The sequence below is a fragment of the Acipenser ruthenus genome, chromosome 33 (assembly GCF_902713425.1).
Source record: "Acipenser ruthenus chromosome 33, fAciRut3.2 maternal haplotype, whole genome shotgun sequence".
Taxonomy (NCBI): Eukaryota; Metazoa; Chordata; class Actinopteri; order Acipenseriformes; family Acipenseridae; genus Acipenser; species Acipenser ruthenus.
In genome coordinates, this window is record NC_081221.1 from 12,443,022 (window position 1) to 12,466,990 (window position 23,969).

The following is a 23,969-nucleotide window of genomic DNA, read 5'->3' on the forward strand; positions in this document are numbered from 1 at the left end:
GGTGGGAGCAGCGTGTAGTCTCCTGCCGATGGAGGTGGGAGCAGCGTGTAGTCTCCCCCTTTTTCAGGGGACTGGTGCTGCTCTGCCTCTCTTGCAGCGGACTGGTGCGGCTCTGCTTCTGAAGGGGAAACCAGCAGGCATTCTTGCTCTGCTGGTGAAGGTGGGAACAGCTGCCTCTCAGGCTTCGGATTCCCGCGGTCCCCCCGTCTGGGCGCTGGACGCTCACGGTCCCCCCGTCTGGGCGCTGGACGCTCGCGGTCCCCCCGTCTGGGCGCTGGTTCCTCCTCTTCATACTGGGTGGGGCATATGGCTAACGTGTGCCCATAAGCCCCACAGCCAGGGCATAACTCTGCTGCGAGGTTCTTTAAAAAAACCTCCCAGCCATCATCCTCGACCTCCTCCCTTTTGGGCTGTGGACGCCCCGACTCCTCCCTTTTGGGCTGTGGACACTCGGATTCCCCCCACTCAGGCGTAGGACGTTCGGGTTCCTCCCACTCAGGCGTAGGACGTTCGGGTTCCTCCCACTCGGGCTGTGGACGCTCAGGCTCCTCCCACTCGGGCTGTGGACGCTCAGGCTCCTCCCACTCGGGCTGTGGACGCTCAGGCTCCTCTCACTCGGGCTGTGGACGCTCAGGCTCCTCCCACTCGGGCTGTGGACGCTCAGGCTCCTCCCACTCGGGCTGTGGACGCTCAGGCTCCTCCCATTCCGGCTGTGGACGCTCAGGCTCCTCCCGCTCAGGTACTGGAGAGGGCAGCGACTGCTCCTCTCCCTCTTGCTCACTGGAAGGCATCCCTCCCATGTCTGCAGCTAGGTAACCCAGCACCACAATGGTGAGGTCACGAACGGATGCCGGGTTGTGCTGTTGCTCCCAGTCCTCCCATCGTTTCCCATCTCGCATCTGCAGTGCGTGAATAACCATGGGGAGGTCACTGGCGAAGTTCCCCTCGGGGTGCACCAGCCAGTCCCATATTTCCCGGGACGGTGGGGAACCCGGTGGCAGTGGGGGTAGAGGGGTGGCTACTGCCCCGTTGTGGCTGTCCTCCTCCCAGCCCGGCATGCAGGATGAGGGCTGCAGCTGTTGTTGTTGCTGATGCTGCTTCTGCTGCTTCCTGCAGCTCTTTCTTCCCATCCTCGCTTTACTATTTTTTTTTTTTTTTTTTTTACAAAACCCCCTCTCCTGGTCTGACGCTTGGAGGCGCTATTATCCCACGATGACACCACGTGTCACAAAGACGGCCGGAGTGGGTGGCGTCAGACCAGATGGAGGAAATAAATAAACAGAGAGATGGGGTTTTGGTAAAGCTGAGCGCGTGATTGCGCTCAGCATTTAATAACAGACAGAAAATAAAAGGTTTGAACAGACAAAAACATGGGACACGGCACTTGCGCCAAAATAAACAGACATACAAAACGACTAAACACTAACACACAGGTGAAACGGAGACGAACAAACACGGTGAGTACAAACAAAACACCTATTATATTTACACTCTTTTATATTTACTTTACTCCTTCTCTCTCACCCGTTCTCCACTCTCTGAACACCTAACCCTGACTGACTAACAATGTGCCTATTTATACTGTTGTGCTGGGATTCAATTACTAATTAATTATTCACTTGAATCCCAGCACGTGAATTAATTCTGTGCAACCCCGTGCTCACATATTACATTTAACCAGCACGTGAAGTGATTTGTGCTCTCCTCGTGCCTAAATACAAATCTACACTTTAAATACATGTGAAACACAGACCCGTTTATATCCCGTGTACCAATCTATACACCAACATTTACACACGCAACATACAACACATAACACAAATGCACACAGGGGCGGGGCGCTTTGCCACAGGCAGGTGTTCCTAATGTTTTGGCCAGCTCTTTTGCACAGTGCTGTATTGTGTGTATTTGTATGCAGTGTGTATGGCAGGTGTTCCTAATGTTTTGGCCAGCTCTTTTGCACAGTGCTGTATTGTGTGTATTTGTATGCAGTGTGTATGGCAGGTGTTCCTAATATTTTGGCCAGCTCTTTTGCACAGTGCTGTATTGTGTGTATTTGTATGCAGTGTGTATGGCAGGTGTTCCTAATGTTTTGGCCAGCTCTTTTGCACAGTGCTGTATTTGCATGCTGTGTGTGTGGCAGGTGTTCCTAATGTTTTGGCCAGCTCTTTTGCACAGTGCTGTATTTGCATGCTGTGTGTATGGCAGGTGTTCCTAATGTTTTGGCCAGCTCTTTTGCACAGTGCTGTATTTGCATGCTGTGTGTATGGCAGGTGTTCCTAATGTTTTGGCCAGCTCTTTTGCACAGTGCTGTATTTGCATGCTGTGTGTATGGCAGGTGTTCCTAATGTTTTGGCCAGTCTTTTGCACAGTGCTGTATTTGCATGCAGTGTGTATGGCAGGTGTTCCTAATGTTTTGGCCAGCTCTATTGCACAGTGCTGTATTTGCATGCTGTGTGTATGGCAGGTGTTCCTAATGTTTTGGCCAGCTCTTTTGCACAGTGCTGTATTTGCATGCTGTGTGTATGGCAGGTGTTCCTCTTGTAGATTTTTTATTTCTTTCTTTATTTGTTTATTGCATTTATATAGCGCTTTGTATACAAAAGTATCGCAAATCACTGTACAGAACATAGCAGAAAAAAAGAACAAACCACAATATATTTTCAAATATACAACTGCCACAATCAGACCATTTATTATTATTATTATTATTATTATTATTATTATTATTATTATTATTATTATTATTATTATTATTATTATTATTTATTTGTTTACAAAGATAGGGTTTACTCAGATTATTTCTCTCAATCTTGAAGTTCATCTGAACACAATTAACACACAGCTTACTAATCATGTTAATAGAAACCCTTCTTACTGATTAAAACCGCTTGAAATTCTCATTGCAATGCAGTTTATTATGTTAGGAAGAGTTAAACAGACATTAGTTGGAATTAAGACAAGCTATGTTTTAAAGCTAGTTCAAAGGGACATTTTAAAAGAGAAATCAATTATAATGCTAAAACACTTATAGGAATGTACTTTATAATGGAACAGCTTCAGAACAGTGTGTTTAATATTGAGGGATCTGCGTCTTCTGTAGACATTCAGCAGAGTTCTCACAGTTTTTATATTAAGCTGCTGTTTAAAAAGACTGGGATTTCTGAGTGCAGGTGAATGAACACACACTCACATTCTGACTAAACTTTCACAACTTGCATTTGTGTCTTTTAAGAGAACCGGAGGCCATAAAAGACTTCCCACAGCAACTGCAGTGGTAAGGTTTCTCTCCTGTGTGGAATCGCTGGTGCATTTTCAAACCTCCAATCCATCTGAAACTCTTAAAACTAGGACATTGTTTCACGATGCATTCACAGCATTGAGTGACATTGAAAAGGGATTTATTATAAATCACCCTGACTCGGAGAAAACACCAGAGCAGTGTGAATAATATAGTTACTAATTTAACAGTATCCTCTCCATTAGTTTAAGAGATCACAATACAACCCTATGGGTGTTTTCAGGACCTGTGACTCAGACAGCCTTTACTGGTGCCTGTGGAATCTAGGGAAACAGCACCACCTGCTGTCGCAGAGCCGCCAGTGCTCTTGTCCTGCTGCTGGTATCAGCAACATTAACCATCGCCGCGGTGCCGCAGAAATCTGACAGAATCCGCGAGTAAAGCGGAGGGAACACGAAGCCACTTCCGGCCATGGAAGTTGGTTTCAGGCCACTGCAGGGCACACCAGGGGAGGCTTGGGGTTTGATACAGCAACCTCAAACTAGGCCTCCCGGTCTCCTGGAGCCAGGTTTCAAACCACTGGTCCTGAAAAAGTGTTTTCGTGTTCCTTCAGCTTAAGAAAGGGGTTGAGCAGCTGGGGTTGGATGGTTCACATTATTATATTTGTTCACGGTTTTCTAAAACGAATGTGTTTTACTACATCTGCAAAAATATTAAACAAACTACAGTTCCCAGAGAACACCGCGGCGCAGATTCGACGCATAGCCGTGTCGTCACGCTTGCATCGTCATCAGTCTTTAGCCGGAAGCAGCATGGCCAGCAGGTAGGTGCGATACATAAAGTGATGTTAATAAAAGCAGCCAGCGCAGTCCTGTTTACTGGGGCTCAGAGTTCACTGAATGCTATTGAGACAGGGACTGGAGTCAGGAAAGATATTATACATGATATTCTAATAGCATTCAATGAAGGTGCAGTCAGAGACACAGATATTATATTAGCACGGGCACCAAGCCATTCTGGGGTGCGAGGTAATGAACACGTGGATTTCTGCGGGAAACTTATCGTGAACTCCGCCGGAAAAGACGTCACCAGGTCACGCATCCACGGGCTTAAAAGTCTGACATTGCTGAATGCTTATAAATGATAAAATGTTACCTAATCTAACGTTATTGAAGTATGTAACTCCAAAATGTGTATATAGAAGATGCACATAATATTATGCTGTGAAAGTGATACAGTATTGAATAGCTCCTGTGAAGCTATGCAACAGTGTAACTCACCCAACCCCGCCCCCTGATTCTATAATCTTTACTGCACAGTGATAAAAGCCATGGGTGTCTCCAAAGTGTGGGATCGGCAGCCTAAACAAAACAAAATGGTCAGTGGAACATCCTTCAAAGAACTTCTTGAAAAAGGTGAGTAGATAAAATGATACTGATATAACTTTCTATAATTCCAAATAATCTTTTATAATCTTTCTGTAAGGTTGCAATGGGTGGACGGGTGGTGTAATTAACTACATTCCACTTGTATTTTACAGTCTGTTATATACAGTTTAAGGCAGTGTTGGGATGATTCATTATTCTGTAGTTGAATTGGCTGGTGGCACAAAATGGAGCACGGATCTAACAACAGCTGAACAGATTCAAAATAGAATGAAAAAGTCAAATGGGCTGAATGGCTGTCTGTTGTTCTGCCATTTCTTATTTTGTTATGTATGAATCTAAATGATCAATTATTGATAACCTTTTCAGGTTCACAAAAACTTGGCCTTCCAAAAAAAGGGCATATACTGGTCCTGGAAACTGACGGAACTGAGATTGATGACGACGAAATCTTATTGGAGATGCAATCAGAAACTTTAATAATACTGATGGAAGGAGAGAGCTGGATCCCACAGATACCCACAGAAGAACAAGCGAGCATAACATCAATTGAGCAGAAGTCTGATTCCGAAAAAATAAATGAAATCCTATCCCTTGACTCCGCAGCGTACATGGAATCTTTTACAAATGGGAGTCAGTACCTGTTTATGTTTATTTTTATCTTGTTCATCAATTTAGTTTTGTTGCACATTATTAAGATTGCACTCTTTATCAATGAATATCAGCCTCAGACTTATTTCTTTTTGTTTTGTATTATTATTTGTTATTATACTCTACAGGATGATCAACAGTGGATGATAGAACCCCTCTGCCTCCATTTTCTGCCCTGGTGCATAGAAGTCTTCTGGCTGGCAATTCAAGAGGGATATGGCATAAAATGGTTGATGAAGTATCTAATTGTTATCTGGCTAATTATCCCAGCCTAAGTGACAGTTCTGAATACAAGGCCATTGGAAAAAAAGCTGTATAGCAAATACCCATGCATTAAGCATGAAGGGAATGAACCATGGGTAAGATGGAATTCAAGTATGCAAAACAATACATTGGGAAATGAAGCTTGCCATTTCTTTCTGAAACTTATGTATTTATTCACAATTCTTGTTTTCACCTCTTGTTCTTTTGTAGTCCTTATTTTCTAAGTGCCTCAGTCAGAAGATGAGGCACATGAGGTGGTCTTTAAAAAGGAAAAACCTGCCCATTGACTCCAGTTCGGCACCAATTATGGCAAAGAAAGCCCAGGTACCTACCATACAGAGGCCTGAAGAACGGCCCGATGAAGAATACGTCCGCCATGTCGAAGAATTAAGAAAAGAATTTGACTAAAGCCTAATGACAATCACATAGACATTCTTCTTAAAGAAACCTTTGGCAATCGTCGATTGTGGCTGACCACTCTTCCAGCTGGAAGAATTAAACCAGTTGTTGAAGTTTACCCTTGTTTTGAATGGGGAAAATTTGTAAGTATTTGTTTATTTACTCATGTTATTGTAAAGTTATAGAGGGCATACTACAATTCACCTGCTTACAGTTAACTGCATTATTATTTTCCTTCTACAGTTTCATCAAACAGTCAATATTACTGATCACTAAAATAAAATTCAAATTGTGGTTGTGAATGTTGGTTTAAAGGTTGCGATTTGCTTTAATCCAATTCAAGTACAGTTATTATGATGATGATATACAGAAACTCATTTTGTGACATTTATTTTACTTTATTTTTTATTCATTTTAAGTAAATATTTATTTTTAATGTAATGTCAACCATTTTCTAAAACTGTTATCTGACAGCAGAGGTCCTGGGTTTATAAATTCTAGTTCAACATTCCTGCTTTGGAGGTAGTTTTTATTTATTTTTATTTTTTTTACAACTTGTGCATGTGTTTTTCTATGAGGTAATGGGTGAATTTGCAATGGTCCTTGGAAGTACATGATTTGAAACATTGTGCAAAAGGGCTGAACAGGTTAGGACGGTCTCTGAGTTACTGATTGGATCCAAGAAAGAGGTGAGGAAATAAACGATCACAAAACACATTGTATTCTTGTGAATGACTTGTGGCTTTGCCAGCTGGAAACGCACGAAGGTAACAAACAAAAAGAACAAACCCCCTCCCTCTCCCCCTTCACACCCCGCCACTGTACAAAGCAATTACTTATACAAAGGTCATTACCCCCGCCCCATTTTTCATTTCAGGGAGATCTCAGAATGCTACCTGTAATTCAGCTCATTGAAGAAAAAACGAAATTTGATCAAGGAAAGGGGAAAAAGTCACTGTATACAAGGTAATTATACCAAATAACATTAATCAAAATGTTTGGGACCGGGGGGGGGGCACCCATTGACTCAGCTCCAAACAAGATGTCCTCTTATTGTCATTCAAGCATAATTATATTGACTTATAGAATGTTAACTATTGACACAGTACATTTAAAATCATCTTCCTTTTTTCTAGCAAAGTACAATAAAAATGTTATATTTTATATATTTATATTATTTTGTCATCATTTCATTATGTTATATTTTTCAGGATATATCTACAAGTGAACTTGACAAGTACCTGAAAACCACACAAGAAGAACCACCGCATCTTGTTCTTTGTGTTGCAAAGAACACCCTCCAGGAAGCTGTAATAGTAGAGGATACTGTTGCGATATTTTGCCAAGCAAAAACTGGATTCGATGCTGTTCTTGTTCTCCTGGGAACGTACTATGCCTTCCACCTGCAGTACCCCAAAGTTTATTCGCAGGTGCTTGGATTCCTGCAGCAGTATATATTGGGAGACCCATTTACTGGATGCAAATCCCATCAATACAGATTTATTTGCAAAAGGGTTGAACGATTAAATGAATGAATTACAACAATAACATTCTTACATAATTGTAAATATCTGTAAACAAATTAAATAATTGTAAATGATTTGTTAAATCTGGATTTCATGATAAGGTAGTATGTTTTTATTGTGTATTTAAATAATTTATTTGAGGGAGTGGTCATATACAGTATTCTATTTGATGTTTTAGATGTTTTTAATACAATCATATATATGTATATAGGTGTAACAGATTTTATTCTACAAATTTTAAATATTTATTACAATTCAAATACTTGTTACTCTTGCAAAAGATTTTTTGTGAAAAAAAAAAGTTTTTGGCTTAACTTTGAAATATGCAATAAATAAAAGTAAGTTGTTTAATTTGTGTCTTTTTGTATTGTAAAAATAAGAGAGCATTTATGTGTTTAGATCTTAAACACCTGTAGATTTGTAAACGTGTTCAGCTGTTTAAAAAGTGTTACAGCGAATAAACATGTTCACGTGTTTATTACTTAAACACCTTAACGCGTTTATATTCTAAACATGTTTATAAAGTAAACGCCTTGACGCGTTTAAAAAGTGTTACAGATAAGTGTTTATAACTGTTCCAAACTTAAACACATGGTTTTAGAGTGTAATATCACAGATCTATAATAGACGCAACAACTTTATTATCAGCAGGAAATGATTTGTAGTGTTTTTTCTACACCCATTTTGACCACAGAGAGCCACAGAGAGCTGGGGTGGATGTGAAATACTGCAGAAGTGTCACAAAGTACAGTTTGTGCTGAAACTGAGAGAGAGAGGAGAGGAGAATGGCTCTGAGCACTGAGCAAGCTCTGGCACTGCTACTGATCTTAAACAGCGCTCACCTCACAGCAGGTAAGTGATTCTCTCAGAGCAGTGCTTCACAACCTCTACTAAAGTAGGGGGCACATTGCTGTTTAGGGATTTCCCTACAGAGCACTAACAGCTTTGGACAAACACAAACACTGTTATATTACAAACTATACAGGGAGCAGCATTTTACACTAACATGTTGTTTGTAAGACGATTATGGATCTAACAGTACATCTAACTGTGTAAAATATGTGAAATGTCAGGGAAGACTCCACAATATTTTAAACTGCAACAAACTCTTCTCTTAGGTGAAATGGATTTGTAATTGCAAAAGGCAGCAATTAATTACATTTTAGCATTGAAAGAACAGCTGAGTCAGGTACAGTAATGAAGGCACTAGCCAAAACATGTTACTGTTTATTGTTCAGTAAAAACATGTTTAAATCGCAGCGTGTTTGTTCTGCTATTTACGATATTAAATACACCACAGCAAGCGCGTTGTCATATGTTTGAGATATTTTCATTGGTACAATCTGAGAGCTAAATTTAGTGAATGGCGTTTGTTCTTCTGCCATCGAGTAATCTGCAGTACATTTCAATTTGAATTCCCTTCATTTTTTTTTCTCAGCAGTACACTTCCTAATTACAGTCCCAAGTATTTCTGTGCGTTCTGCTTTCACATTTCTTAAAATGGTCAGTTTGAGAAATAAACTTTGTTTTCCCTGCAGCAGCTGACCCTGCTTTAGTACAAAACTGCCGCGGCATTACTGTTTATCATTATGGTGACGTCACCGTGCCTGCTTCATTGCTAAAGAGATATTATCAGCTCATCATCCAACTGGGGAATCTGCTGCGCAGTTAAATCATGCTTAAACTCCTGACGCGAAACAATGTAACCAAATCTATTATATCTGAGATAGCTGCGGCTGCTGAAGAAGAAGCAACAGAAGATAAAACATCTGTTCGTGTATCTATAAAACTTTATTCAGGCACTCTACGATTTGACTGGCGAAAGATAACGTTGGGTCACAAAGAAAACAGACACTATTTTTTAATGTATACTGTGTTCAATTATAGTTTCGGTTATGGAGGATATTTTATGATCTTTTGAAGCTGCGTGTTTCTGACTTGCCGTTGTCCCTTTTATAATGGGGGGGGGGGGGGGGGGACAATATTTCATTATGAAAATGGTGCGGGGGGACCACTTTCCAAGGGGGGACCATTTTTCGCGTGACATTTGTCTTTCGTGCAATATTTGGACACACAGAGATACTCTTCCAAACTCTCCAGTCTCTGGATCTCAGGAAATCGTTTGAACGACTCGACAGTACATGCACTGAAGCAACTCGGGGAAGATGCCAAGTTTGAGGGATTTTATGAAGAAACTGTACAGCTCCGAGCCATGGAGAGGAACGCAAACGAGAAAGACTCCGCCGTGGCTGGGATGATTATGAACAAGGGCTCAGCTGCTTTAATGAGGACACCGACCCAAACACTTTGGAGAGACCCCCGCGCCTGCGTGTTGAAGTCCTGGATGGAATCATTTGTCAGCTATCAGAGAGGTTTGCTGACATGAAAAAGCTCCACTTCAGGATTGTAGATCTTGGACTCTCTAAGCAGCGGCTCTCAAACCATGAGGCGTGGCAACGTGCCAAGGAGGAGCGAGCTGTGTGTCCTTTATTTATTTAATTAATTATTTATTTGAGTCGTTGGATGATTTGAGAAAATTACAAATTACTATATATTTTAAATGTATTATATTTAGAAATAACTAAAATAAAATAACGCAATAAACGTTTGTTTAACGTGCTAATGTTCCTTAGCAACTGTGATACGTCACACGTACGTTGCGTGGTCCCCCCCCCCAGTAAGCTTGTAAACAGTCTGAGCAGCGCGCTTACAGAGAGAAAATATATAAAGAAAACAGGAAAAGAAGGGAAGTTATAATAAATAAAGATGACAGAAAAATAAAGTAAAACAAAGACAGACAAAGGACTACAGATAGAGGGCGCTAATCATCTACAATAATAGATGGAATGCGCCCTATAGATTAACCAGAAGAAGAAGCAGCAGCTTACAGAGAGAAACAGCTTTAATGAGAAACGGATCGTTTTGTGACAAACGGAGAAAAACGAACAACACAAACCGAAGAGAGGACAGCAGCGGAGGATCCAGAAAAACACAGAAGCAGAAAATATGAGGAAGCATTGTTATGTTCACTAATGTTTCAATAATGAAATCTATTTGTTATTAATGAACAGCTAGCTTGTGCTAGTCCTTTATTGACATGCTTTCTTAAGTTATTTTTCGAAACTTCCTGTATCCTGGAAAACTACCTCATAACTTACTATCAAATCTAGTAGTGACACCTTGTGGTCATGATATGTAACTGCACATCATTACAAGCATATTTAAAACTGGGCTTTACATGGAGCGGGTCCAGCGATGCACCGAGGAATCAAATGTGCGGCGAAATCCTGGCAAACCACAGCATGCAGCCCTGCAAGCTACACCAGCATCTCGAAACACGACAACCCTGCCTTAGCATCTAAACCCGTCATGATTTTACACAGGAAGCGCTATGAGTTTATTTCTTTATTTATTGATTGCATTTATATAGCGCTTTTTATACAAAAGTATCGTAAAGCACTGTACAGAACATAGCAGAAAAAATACAAACCACAATACATTTGTATAGCATGTCACACATACAACTGCCACAAGCAGACCATTTAAATAACAGAGTTAAACAACAGTATACACCTAATAATACAGAAGCAGCAATTGTGAAGTTACATTAAAACCAATTAAGATAAGAAAGTTAACAGAACAAAAAAAAAATAAGATTTTAGCTGCTTCCATTTGTTCTGTTTTTGAATGAATACTTCTGAAACTCATACTGCTCTATATTGATCAAATCCCTTCTACTCTTTTATTCATTGTTTTGCAACATATAGGATTTTCAGTTTGTTATATTGTTTTAGTAAACTGGGAGGCGCAGGTATTTTTTCATAGCTCAGGGAGGCTCACTATGCAAAGTTTGACAAGCACTGCTCTGAAGACTTCTCATTATTATTATTATTTATTTATTAGCAGACGCCCTTATCCAGGGCGACTTACAATTGTTACAACATATCACATTATACATTATTTCACATTATACAGATATCAAATTATTTTTACATACAATTACCCTCAAAAGCAAAGGGGTTCCCTGTTGATGAGACAAAGATGCTGTTTCACACAAAGGTTGAAGAATGAACTGCACGCTATCTACGAGGATGCAGCTTTCCATAAACCACAGGAGCGCTATTGCAATTCATCACGGCGAACGACCTTTCACAAACCGCACCACAAGTGTGGAAGCTGCTGAAACTTTTCATCGATAGCGTTGTCTTTGAAAGATCTGCAACGTCAAAAATACGAGGAAACAACCGAAATATCATCAACAGAAGAATGTAGGTGTTTATTCCATTGAGTTTATTGTCTCTTCTCTCTCATTCCTGTAGCTTGCCCTGCACAAGACCCCGTTCCTGTCTCTGGCGCAGCTGGAGGGAGAGCAGTGCTGCCCTGTTCTTACACCCCCACCCCTGGGCAGGATGTAGAAGTCAGATGGGCGGCATATTCAGATCAGGGAAAATCTGTTCCATTAATCAACTCAAAGACCCCCTCAGCACCGATCCCTGCGCAGTGGAGCGGCCGAGTGAAGCTGTCTGATGAAGTCTCCTCTGGAAACGCCTCTCTGCTAATCTCTGAGCTCAGACTGCAGGACACTCGGGATTACATGTGTACAGTGCGGATCAATGGGATATGTGTCACTCACAGGAATGTTAAACTGACAGTTCAAGGTAAATATAATAAACATGTTCTGGTTGGTGAGTACTTGTGTTAAAATTGAGAATATGTGCTGAACTGCTGAAACCACTCAAGGTCCTGTGTGTGACTACATGAACACCCTGCCTTGTTTTCAGCACACACACACAATGGGGTTTGTTTAAGGGTCATTTTCCTGCTGGTCAGTTACGTTACAGCTCTCTTGTTTTGTTTTTTTCTTGCTGAACAAAATGTTCTTCTGCTCCACTGGCATTTGGACCTCTGCTAGGCAGATTTCAGCTGCAGTCATTACTGACAATTTACTGACTGCTTGGGTTTAGATTGTTGATTTCTTTTGATTGGTTGTTTTGTGTAATGTATTCACTGTGGATTAACACACAGGGGTTTCTGGTAGAATCATAACATGCAGTATAATTTCAAATAACATCCACACATTCATAACAAAAGCAAACTAGAATACAGAACCGAAGAAGGGCTGCCAACACCAAACCCTTGTGTTAAAATTATTTAGAAATGTATTATTTGGGCGCTGGTTTGTAATAAACTCAGATGACTGAAAAAAATACAGCGATATTTTATCATTAATTTGAAAACATTTGTATGCATTTTAAATAAGGAATCCCGATAGATGTCACTAAATCGCGGTAAACATAATGAATAACTTGGTTTTGCACATTAAGCTCTTTTCACATTGAGCAGTTCACATTACCAGGTTATTTTTAGGGCTTGACGTTATCATGTTAATGAAAACCACGACTTGTTTTAGGATAGTATTGGGAAGTGTTAAGCCTGATATTGGTGAAGTTTGTAAGCATTTGTTTTCCATTTCCGCACGTTAAGCCACAGTAAGCGTTTTAGGATGTCCCCATAAACATACACATGCATGGCTGGTTTCACAGACCCGGATTAGTACTAGTCCTGGACACCCAATGTTAATTTAGGGAAGGTAAACCGAGATTAGTGCTAATCTGGGTCTGTGAAACCAGCCAATAAAGTACAAATACAAACATGATGAAATCAAATATATATATATATATATACTGTAGCTGTTAAGCGGCCCTCCTTTAACGAAACTCGGGGGACCCCGCTCTAAAGAATAGGGCTTTAGAATCCTGAAACTCGCTTTTAAACCGCGACATACATTTCAAACATCTTAAAACACATTTAAATACACACAATGTCTAGAACAGCATTAGTACCCTTTGCAGCGGCCATTACCTGTAGATAACTGACTTTGGGTCTGATTCACAGAATGCTTTTGTTGGCGTTGGTACCATTTCTGTCTTAATATCAGTGCTGATACCCTTCAGCAAATGATGTAACCCACACAGTTCAGTGTGTGTGCTTGAATTAGTGACGCAGTAATAATGTGGTGTAGTTTTCAAGACGCTTCTCATTGTTTTAGTGTCCTGTCCGGCCAGGTTTGTCCTGGTCCGGTTTCACCCACTCCCTGTTTTAATATACAGGTACAGTAGTACGACTGAAAAAGTATTAATTGTCGTGTGAAATTGGAATCACTTTAACTAAATCAGGGTTTGTTTCTCTGTGCCTCATCATGTAAGGAAAAAATCATTGACTATGGTTAGCCACCAATCATACACAGCATCTAATAATACATTTCACACGACTGTTGCTTGAAAGTAACAGAAATACAACTTGAAAGAAAACCATTTTTTTATTACAAGTCTCTCATGTAATAAACTTCTATTGGAACATGAATGTTAAAATGTGCTCCCTTGTTGAGTCATTTTTAGTTAAAGCAAAGGCATTTTAATACAAGCTACATTATCCTGATGTGCCTCCAGCCAGCTGTGCTGGAGGGAGCGTGTATCAATTTATTAGGAGATAATAAGGTAAGAGTCTCACTCTCATGATATAAAAGGTGGTATTAACAGCAAGTAACAATTCATGAGAGCACGGAACAAAGTGCCATGAGGACGTTGGTGAATTACAGCGGGAGCAAGGAGTGAAGTTTGAGGAGTGATAATAACACACCTCCAGTCTTCACTCCAGTTTTACCACTGGGACGTGAATTGGGCCCTTTGTCTTTGGCGGAGGTCAATTGTGTAGAAGGTACTGGCTGCTGTGTCAGATATTAAGGCATCATTTGTATGTAAATTGAATTGTGCTTACAGGACCTCCAAAGAGAGATTCAACTACTTCAAGAACAACAACGACCACAACCCCGACAACTAGACCATCAGCAACCCCGACAACTAGACCATCAGCTACCCCGACAACTAGACCATTAGCAACCCTGAGAACTAGACCATCAGCAACCCCGACAACTAGACCATCAGCAACCCAGACAACTAGACTATCAGCAACCCTGAGAACTAGACCATCAGCAACCCAGAAAACCAGCCCATGCCCAACTCAGCAGGGGAATGCAGCAGCACAGAGGAGATCGTACTGCATGAAACCGCTTTGATAACTGGATTCTAATTGGATTGCATGTACCTGTATTTAGTGAGTGTTGTGAGTTAAGCGGAAGTTCAAATATTCCTGTGTGTTGCTGCTGCTGGTTCCCTATGCCAGTATAGTCCATTGTGAAAGAGTATTGCTGTTACTGTAACCCGCTGCATCCTGCCTGTGCCTGCATCTCTTCATTTCTATATCATTTTAATAAGAGCGTTTTAGCATTTTGATATATTTCATTTTCTATTCATCACTGATTGCTGTTGCTTTATTTGTTAATAAAGTAGTTGGTGCTGTTTACTATAGATCATTGTTACATACAGTTCTAAATTCTTTTTAGGAATATTATGTATAAAATGCATTAGAGTAAAAGCTTCTACTTGGTCTAGCAAATTAAAAGCAATTAATTACTAAATGTTAATTGCACATTGAAATGTGTTATTGCTTTTCCTTTTTTGCTTATGAATAATAAAATATTTAGCTGTGTCCTGTGTCTTGGCATTTCTCTGTACAATCCTCAGCCTCATTAGAGAGCCTGTGTGCTACAGAAGGTATGAAATTCCTTTTTTTCGGCTTCCAGCACCTACATAATGTGGGGTGTCAGACTATATTCCTGTTCACGGTGGAGCTGTTCTGTGGCCTCTCTGTCTAAGGAGGCCCTACAGGGCTGATAAATTCACATTGTGAAGAAATTCAGCCACTACTGTTGTCTTTTTCCTGTGGTTACAGTCCCTATTGCATATCTAATGACAGTTTATTAACATGGAACTGGACTTCAACTAAAAGCACTGCTGCCCCCTAGTGGATATTATCAAGAGCAATACAGCAGTATAATCGGACACAGTTTGCTGTTAATGAAGTTTCACAACATTCGACTCGGATTAAACATCAGAGCTGAAAAAGCAGCAATATGTATATTGGAATTCCCTTAAGTTTATATAGAGGGCAATGGCTAGGTAGTTATATTAACAGATAAAGGAAATAGTTCAAAATTGTATGTGTGTTACAGTGATTTTCTTAATATTGCGGGATCATTCTGAGGAAAGTGATGAGTTTATGCATTGAAGCGCTGTAGAGTGTGTCAGTAGATACTCGTGGAGCCACAGATGTGCCCATAGCCTGTATGTGGGGCACAGCCCCTTTAAATAACTCAGAGGAGAAGGCATTGTGAATGATTCCCGCTGTCTCATACTGGAGATGTCCTGGATGGCTTTTGGTTAGGAGATGCAGCAAACGTCTAAACCACAAAGCAAAAGAGACGGGCTCATCTGCATTCGTGGTTTCGAGCGTTTAACCTCATCTCTCACGGAGGATGTGTGGTAGGGATGCAGCAAAATAAAATATCTTAGTATCCCTGAAATATCACTAAATATCAAAACATATCTTGGGACCCATCAACAGAAAATCATCTCCTCTTTAAAAATATGCAAGAGATTTTAATGAACAGTCTCTCCCACAAGTGCTGTGGTCCCCAAATATGATCCACTTCCTGCCAATGCGGAATGGCTGGGTGTGACGTCTTCTCTTCATTTTACCCTCAGAAATAGGTTTCTGGCTCAGGACTGCCAAGGGCAACACTACACTGAATATTGTACCAGTCTCGGCAGAGTCACCACTCAGGAAAATAATGCTTTGTGTGAAACAGAGAACAATTGCTCCACCCAGTCATTCAGCATTGTTAGTAACTGAATCAGATTTAGGGTACCACTGAACCTGTGAGACGGATTGCTCATTAAAATGCGCAGTGTATTTTTTAAAGAGGAGACAACTAGCTACTCAGGAATACCAGGATATTTAGTGAGCAAGTAGTCTGAGTGAATTTATCCAGCAACAAACTCCCCATCCCCAGCTGTACTGCTTTCCTAGAAAAAGGAGAACATTTCGGGGGACCGTCCTACTTGTGAGATGTCGTGCTCATTCAAACATTCAGGATACCAAGATATTTAGTAAGTAAAGGGTCTGAGTGAGGAAAAGTGGGCAATACGACCCCCAGCCCCCGTCTTGCTGTCAATCATTTGCTGCCATCATTTGTGCTGGTCCTGTATATCTAATTACAAACACCTTGGAATGGAGGCTGTCCGGAAGTCTGAAATGTCCCTAACTCTGAAAATGAGTTTTCAATGGTTTTAATAAATGTGTGCACCTGCTATCTACAGCCTCAATCTGGTGAATAATACAAGGATACAGCACAGTGAAGCAATACTCATAGTGTTATAGTTCTAAAGTCTTTGAAACAGTACTAGAAATGGGAAAGGCTACATTTAAGTTACCATTGAAATCGTAACTGAGCAAAAACAGACTTAAAAGTCCTGGAAAACCTGGCTTAACGTAGTGCTTGTTTTTAAACAAGACATTCCCGCAGCTTGCTCAGCCATTCAGCCTCCTTTGGCTTAAATAAAAACCCTGTACTTTTTCTTTAAAGAAGAACAGCAACGTAACCCCAGTTCAAAGCAGCGATGGCGATGTTTATTAATATTCCACATGGTCTGAGGAGATAAGCATTAAAGGTACATCACAGCTGCCACAAGGATGAGAGAAGACAGCTAGCAAACCTTAGCAAGCACAAGTGTTTGTTCAAAGTGAAATAAATGAACACAGGCCTATACAATCTAATCAAATGAGTTTGAATGTGGAAGTATTGCTTTACTCCCCAATCCAGCAGAGGGGTCAAGTTTTACAAACAGCAGCCTGTCTCGCTGTGTTTATTGTTCTCATCAGAGTTGGTATGATTCATTGAAGCGCTGCAGTAAATCAATGTTAGTCAAGTCCTTGGTTCATCTTGTTGTTGAAGCTCTCTTGTATCCCTGGTGGCTGGGTGAGACGTGTCCTATCAGTGGATCCGGACAGTGGAGTACTCCGTATTGTCCACAGCACTGACCCCTGACCGGACTGGGGCTCCTCCCGGCTGTCTCGTGTGATCGATTACAGCGTAGGTAAGCAAGTCTGAGCTCTGTGTGGAAGACAAATTGATAAGATCCCATCATGCTCATTAATAAGAGAGCACATTAATAAGACAGCATCATACAGCCAGTTCAACACAGCTTGAATGAGAGATGCTCACTACTATTGACCGGCCACAAGGGGGACTGGTTTCCATGGCCAATCCATTATTTTGCATTTAAAGTATGATGTCACCTGTATTGCTGATAATGTTGTAGTATAAGTATTGTCCACCATGGGAGGCTCTGCCTCACATTTCCAGTCATCCGTTGAACAGCTTCACTTTTATTAAGTTAGTTAACATTGTGAAATGGGCGTGTTCATTTAAAAGGACTTGTTTTTATTTCATCAAACAGTGATTCCAAGCTAATAAAAAGCTTTTCTTTAATATCTGCTATTCAATAAATACCACAATAAAGCAATATGTTGGTTTGTATATCCCATTATTTTCTCACATTTCTATTACATTCAAAGACACAACCTGCACAAACAGGTTTCCTCAGTACAGTTTCAATACATACATCAGAAACAGAAAACATTATCTCTGCACCAGAAAACTGTTCAGAAATATTGTAACCCCTCCTCTCAAGCTTCCCATCTTTAGGACTGTATTCCAGCAAGTTAAGAGAGTGCCGCCTGGTACAATCACAGCTTCCTGTGCTTTCCACATGCATTTCCAGAGCTTAGCCATGTTTCAGGATGCTTCACCATGTTATTCCTGTCATTTGCTATGCTTGCTTGTATTTTACTGTCCCATGCTTTCACAGTGTTTTACTACACTGTGCTGTGCACAGACCCTGCTATACCACAGTACATTCTAGAAGGGTCCCTGTGGTTTTGCATTCCCAAATGTTCTCATGTTTTTCTGTGCTATTTACATGGCAAACATCTCAAAGCCATTGCATTCTATAGCAAGTCCTACTCCCTACAGTAAACAGGAAGACTGTCCATGAAAGCGTGTCATGTACCTACCGCATTGTGATCTCCAGCATTCTGGTTATTCCCATTAGCATTCGCTGAAAATGGAAAGGAAAACAAAACAAGAGTCAATAATCTTTACAAGCAGGGGGAGGTGTTGTGGAAATAGAGTCCAGTTAGACAAGGGCCAAGAAATCATGGGCAGGGTTTGAACTGCTTTAAACTGCCCCCTACAGGTGAGACTGTGCCTTTACAAGCAGGGTGGAGGAGGTGTTGTCTCAATAGAGTCCAGTTAGACCGGAGCTGAGAGATCCAGGGCAGGGTTTAAACAGCTCCCATTGTAGGTTGTGGTAAAACAAATGAAAAGCTTAATCTGTTACCTGCTCTCCTTTTGTACTTTAAAATGACAAAGACTGCAGCACCTATGATGCTGATGACAGCAGAGACGGCTACTGCAGAGAGGATAGCGGGAGTTGCTGATGGTCTAGTTGTCGGGGTTGCTGATGGTCTAGTTGTCTGGGTTGTGGTCGTTGTTGTTCTTGAAGTAGTTGAATCTCTCTTTGGAGGTCCTGTAAGCACAATTCAATTTACATACAAAGGATGCCTTAATATCTGACACAGCAGCCAGTACCTTCTACACAATTGACCACCGCCAAAGACAAAGGGCCCAATTCACGTCCCAGTGGTAAAACTGGAGTGAAGACTGGAGGTGTGTTATTATCACTCCTCAAACTTCACTCCTTGCTCCCGCTGTAATTCACCAAAGTCCTCATGGCACTTTGTTCCGTGCACTCATGAATTGTTACTTGCTGTTAATACCACCTTTTATATCATGATAGTGAGACTCTTACCTTATTATCTCCTAATAAATTGCCACACGCTCCCTCCAGCACAGCTGGCTGGAGGCACATCAGGATAATGTAGCTTGTATTAATATGCCTTTGCTTTAACTAAAAATGGCTCAACAAGGGAGCACATTTTAACATTCATGTTCCAATAGAAGTTTATTACATGAGAGACTTGTAAAAAAAATGGTTTTCTTTCAAGTTGTATTTCTGTTACTTTCAAGCAGCAGTCGTGTGAAATGTATTATTAGATGCTGTGTATGATTGGTGGCTAACCATAGTCAATGATTTTTTCCTTACATGATGAGTCACAGAGAAACAACCCCTGATTTAGTTGAAGTGATTACAAATTTCACACGACAATTAATACTTTTTCAGTCGTACTACTGTACCTGTATATTAAAACAGGGAGTGGGTGAAACCGGACCAGGACAAACCTGGCCGGACAGGACACTAAAACAATGAGAAGCGTCTTGAAAACTACACCACATTATTACTGCGTCACTAATTCAAGCACACACACTGAGCTGTGTGGGTTACATCATTTGCTGAAGGGTATCAGCACTGATATTAAGACAGAAATGGTACCAACACCAACAAAAACATTCTGTGAATCAGACCCAAAGTCAGTTATCTACAGGTAATGGCCGCTGCAAAGGGTACTAATGCTGTTCTAGACATTGTGTGTATTTAAATGTGTTTTAAGCTGTTTGAAATGTATGTCGCTGTTTAAAAGCGAGTTTCAGGATTCTAAAGCCCCAGTCACTTTAGAGGTTTAGCTTTTAAAAGTCCCATTAGCTTAATTTACATCTGTGATAATGACTAAACTCGCTGTGCTTAGAAACTGATTGACTGAGAAGATCTGTGAGCTTTACAATATGGGATAATGAAGGGACTTTGAACACACAGCTTCAATGGTAAACACAAGGGATTGGTGTTGGCAGCCCTTCTCAGGTTCTGTATTCTAGTTTGCTTTTGTTATGAATGTGTGGATGTTATTTGAAATTATACTGCATGTTATGATTCTACCAGAAACCCCTGTGTGTTAATCCACAGTGAATACATTACACAAAACAACCAATGAAAAGAAATCAAAAATCTAAACCCAAGCAGTCAGTAAGTTGTCAGTAAGGACTGCAGCTGAAATCTGCCTAGCAGAGGTCCAAATGCCAGTGGAGCAGAAGAACATTTTGTTCAGCAAGAAAAAAACAAAACAAGAGAGCTGTAACGTAACTGACCAGCAGGAAAATGACCCTTAAACAAACCCCATTGTCTGTGTGTGCTGAAAACAAGGCAGGGTGTTCATGTAGTCACACACAGGACCTTGAGTGGTTTCAGCAGTTCAGCACATATTCTTAATATTTACCTTGAACTGTCAGTTTAACATTCCTGTTAGTGACACATATCCCATTGATCTGCACTGTACACATGTAATCCTGAGTGTCCTCCAGTCTGAGCTCAGAGATTAGCAGAGAGGCGTTTCCAGAGGAGACTTCATCAGACAGCTTCACTCGGCCGCTCCACTGCGCAGGGATGGGTGCTGAGGGGGTCTTTGAGGTGATTAATGGAACAGATTTTCCCGGATCTGGATATGCATACCATGTGACTTCTACATCCTGCCCAGGGGTGGGGGTGTAAGAACAGGGCAGCACTGCTCTCCCCCCAGCTGAGCCAGAGACAGCAACAAGGTCTTGTGCAGAGCAACCTGCTATAAGAGAGAGAAGAGACAATAAACTCAATGGAATAAACACCTACATTCTTCTGTTGATGATATTTCGGTTGTTTCCTCGTATTTTTGACGTTGCAGATCTTTCAAAGACAACGCAATGGGTAAATCTCCTGGTTATATAAACAAACAAACACAAAATAATTGGGAACCAGGAAGCATCAATACATTTTTCTCTCTTTGTCACAAAACGATCCGTTTCTCATTAAAGCTGTTTCTCGTAAGCTGCTGCTTCTTCTTCTGGTTAATCTATAGGGCGCATTCCATCTATTATTGTAGATGATTAGCGCCCTCTATCTGTAGTCCTTTGTCTGTCTTTGTTTTCCTTTATTTTTCTGTCATCTTTATTTATTATAACTTCCCTTCTTTTCCTGTTTTCTTTATATATTTTCTCTCTGTAAGCGCGCTGCTCAGACTGTTTGCAAGTTTACTGGGGGGACCACGCAACGTACGTGTGACGTGTCACAGTTGCTAAGGAACATTAGCACGTTAAACAAACGTTTATTGCGTTATTTTATTTTAGTTATTTTTAAATATAATACATTTAAAATATATAATAATTTGTAATTTTCTTCAAATCATCCAACGTCTCAATAAATACATACATACATACATACATAAATAAATAAAAGGACACGCAGCTCGCTCCTCCCTTGTCACCATGGCTGCGTTCAGTAAGTGCGCCGCTCAGAGAGGGAACGCTCACAATAATTAATAATGATTTGCTTGTTTGTGTTTCTGAGGGGATGGTCGATGAAATGGACCCGTGTGAAGTTACTGTCCCCTGCTGGACCTCGCTGAGTTCGGCGCTCTGTTTGGACTGAACCTCATATCTGGCTGTGTCTAATACCGACAATATCGACATTAATAATGTAAATTATGAATAATATTAATACTACAAGCCTTATAATAATTCATTAGTAACTATAAAATAGCTCTACATTTTTAAAAAATGAAATTAAATTATACAAATTTGAAAACAACCATTTTTACCATCTTATTTAGCCAATGAATACATAACTTCATAAGTCGAAACCAGTTCATCGTATTTGTCAATCCTGCCTGTCATCTCCACTTGTTTCCTGCAGGTGTCCATTCCGTCCGCTCCCTCTGATCCCTGATGAGAAATGCTCAGGATCGGCTCTGAGCGGCTCAGCGGGAGCGGAACCGAGCGAGTCGTGAAGCTGATTCTTTACTGAGCCGCTCTGAGCCGCGCACGCACTTAACGCACCCCTTGCCAAGCCCCATAGCTTGAGAACCGCTGTTGAAAGTGTCATCATTAAAGCAGCTGAGCCCTTGTTCATAATCATCCCAGCCACGGCGGAGTCTTTCTCGTTTGCGTTCCTCTCCATGGCCTCGGAGCTGTACAGTTTCTTCATAAAATCCCTCAAACTTGGCATCTTCCCCGAGTTGCTTCAGTGCATGTAGGGGACTGTCGAGTCGATGAAACGATTTCCTGAGATCCAGAGACTGGAGAGTTTGGAAGAGTATCTCTGTGTGTCCAGATATTGCACGAAAGACAAATGTCACGCGAAAAATGGTCCCCCTTGGAAAGTGGTCCCCCCGCACCAGTTTTCATAATGAAATATTGTGGCCCCCTCCTATTATAAAAGGAACAACGCCAAGTCAGAAACACGCAGCTTCAAAAGATCATAAAATATCCTCCATAACCGAAACTATAATTGAACACAGTATACATTAAAAAATAGTGTCTGTTTTCTTTGTGAATCAACGTTATCTTTCGCCAGTCAAATCGTAGAGTGCCTGAATAAAGTTTTATAGATACACGAACAGATCTTCTGTTGCATCTTGTTTAGCAGCCGCAGCTATCCCAGATATAATAGATTTGGTTACATTGTTTCGCGTCAGGAGTTTAAGCATGATTTAACTGCGCAGCAGATTCCGCAGTTGGATGATGAGCTGATAATATCTCTTTAGCAATGAAGCAGGCACGGTGACGTCACCATAATGATAAACAGTAATGCCGCGGGAGTTTTGTACTAAAGCAGGGTCAGCTGCTGCAGGGAAAACAAAGTTTATTTCTCAAACTGACCATTTTAAGAAATGTGAAAGCAGAACGCACAGAAATACTTGGGACTGTAATTAGGAAGTGTACTGCTGAGAAAAAAAATGAAGGGAATTCAAATTGAAATGTACTGCAGATTACTCGATGGCAGATGAACAAACGCCATTCACTAAATTTAGCTCTCAGATTGTACCAATGAAAATATCTAAAACATATGACAACGCGCTTGCTGTGGTGTATTTAATATCGTAAATAGCAGAACAAACACGCTGCGATTTAAACTTGTTTTTACTGAACAATAAACAGTAACATGTTTTGGCTAGTGCCTTCATTACTGTACCTGACTCAGCTGTTCTTTCAATGCTAAAATGTAATTAAATGCTGCCTTTTGCAATTACAAATCCATTTCACCTAAGAGAAGAGTTTGTTGCAGTTTAAAATATTGTGGAGTCTTCCCTGACATTTCACATATTTTACACTGTTAGATGTACTGTTAGGTCCACAATCGTCTTACAAACAACATGTTAGTGTAAAATGCTGCTCCCTGTATAGTTTGTAATATAACAGTGTTTGTGTTTGTCCAAAGCTGTTAGTGCTGTGTAGGGAAATCCCTAAACAGCAATGTGCCCCTGTGGCAAAGTGCCCCCCCCTGTGTATGTTATATGTTACGTGTTGTGTGTAAATGTGGGTGTATAGGCATTGGTACACGGGATATAAGCGGGTCTGTGTTTCACGTGTGTGTAAATTGTATATTTGTATTTAGGCACGGGGATGGCACATCACATCACGTGCAAGTAAAAAGTAATATGTGAGCACGGGGAATTGCACTTTAATTAATTCACGTGCAGTTGTACCGAGATTCCAATTGAATGATTGACTAGCAATCGAATCTCGGTACAACTGCATAAAAGCTGCATGTTTTCACTCACTGGGGGTTTGGTGTTCGGTGAGTGGAGAACGGGTTAGGAGACGGAGGGTATTATAAA

The 23,969-nt window shown here is 40.8% G+C and overlaps 1 protein-coding gene and 1 long non-coding RNA gene across 2 annotated transcripts; both read left to right on the plus strand.

Annotated features, from left to right (window-relative positions):
- The first annotated feature begins 3,775 nt into the window (after positions 1–3,775).
- On the plus strand, positions 3,776–7,849 carry LOC131704979 (uncharacterized). Its single transcript, XR_009310096.1, has 7 exons — positions 3,776–4,064; positions 4,561–4,656; positions 4,996–5,259; positions 5,406–5,636; positions 5,752–6,629; positions 6,818–6,906; positions 7,152–7,849. It is a non-coding gene; the product is annotated as an uncharacterized LOC131704979 (long non-coding RNA).
- Positions 7,850–8,186: 337 nt separating this feature from the next.
- Positions 8,187–15,134, plus strand: LOC131704976 (salivary glue protein Sgs-3-like). The gene is made up of 3 exons (XM_059006796.1): positions 8,187–8,318; positions 11,786–12,124; positions 14,246–15,134. Exons 1-3 carry the CDS (start codon positions 8,252–8,254, stop codon positions 14,539–14,541), a joined length of 702 nt encoding a protein of 233 aa, XP_058862779.1. The 5' UTR covers positions 8,187–8,251; the 3' UTR covers positions 14,542–15,134.
- Positions 15,135–23,969: the final 8,835 nt, after the last annotated feature.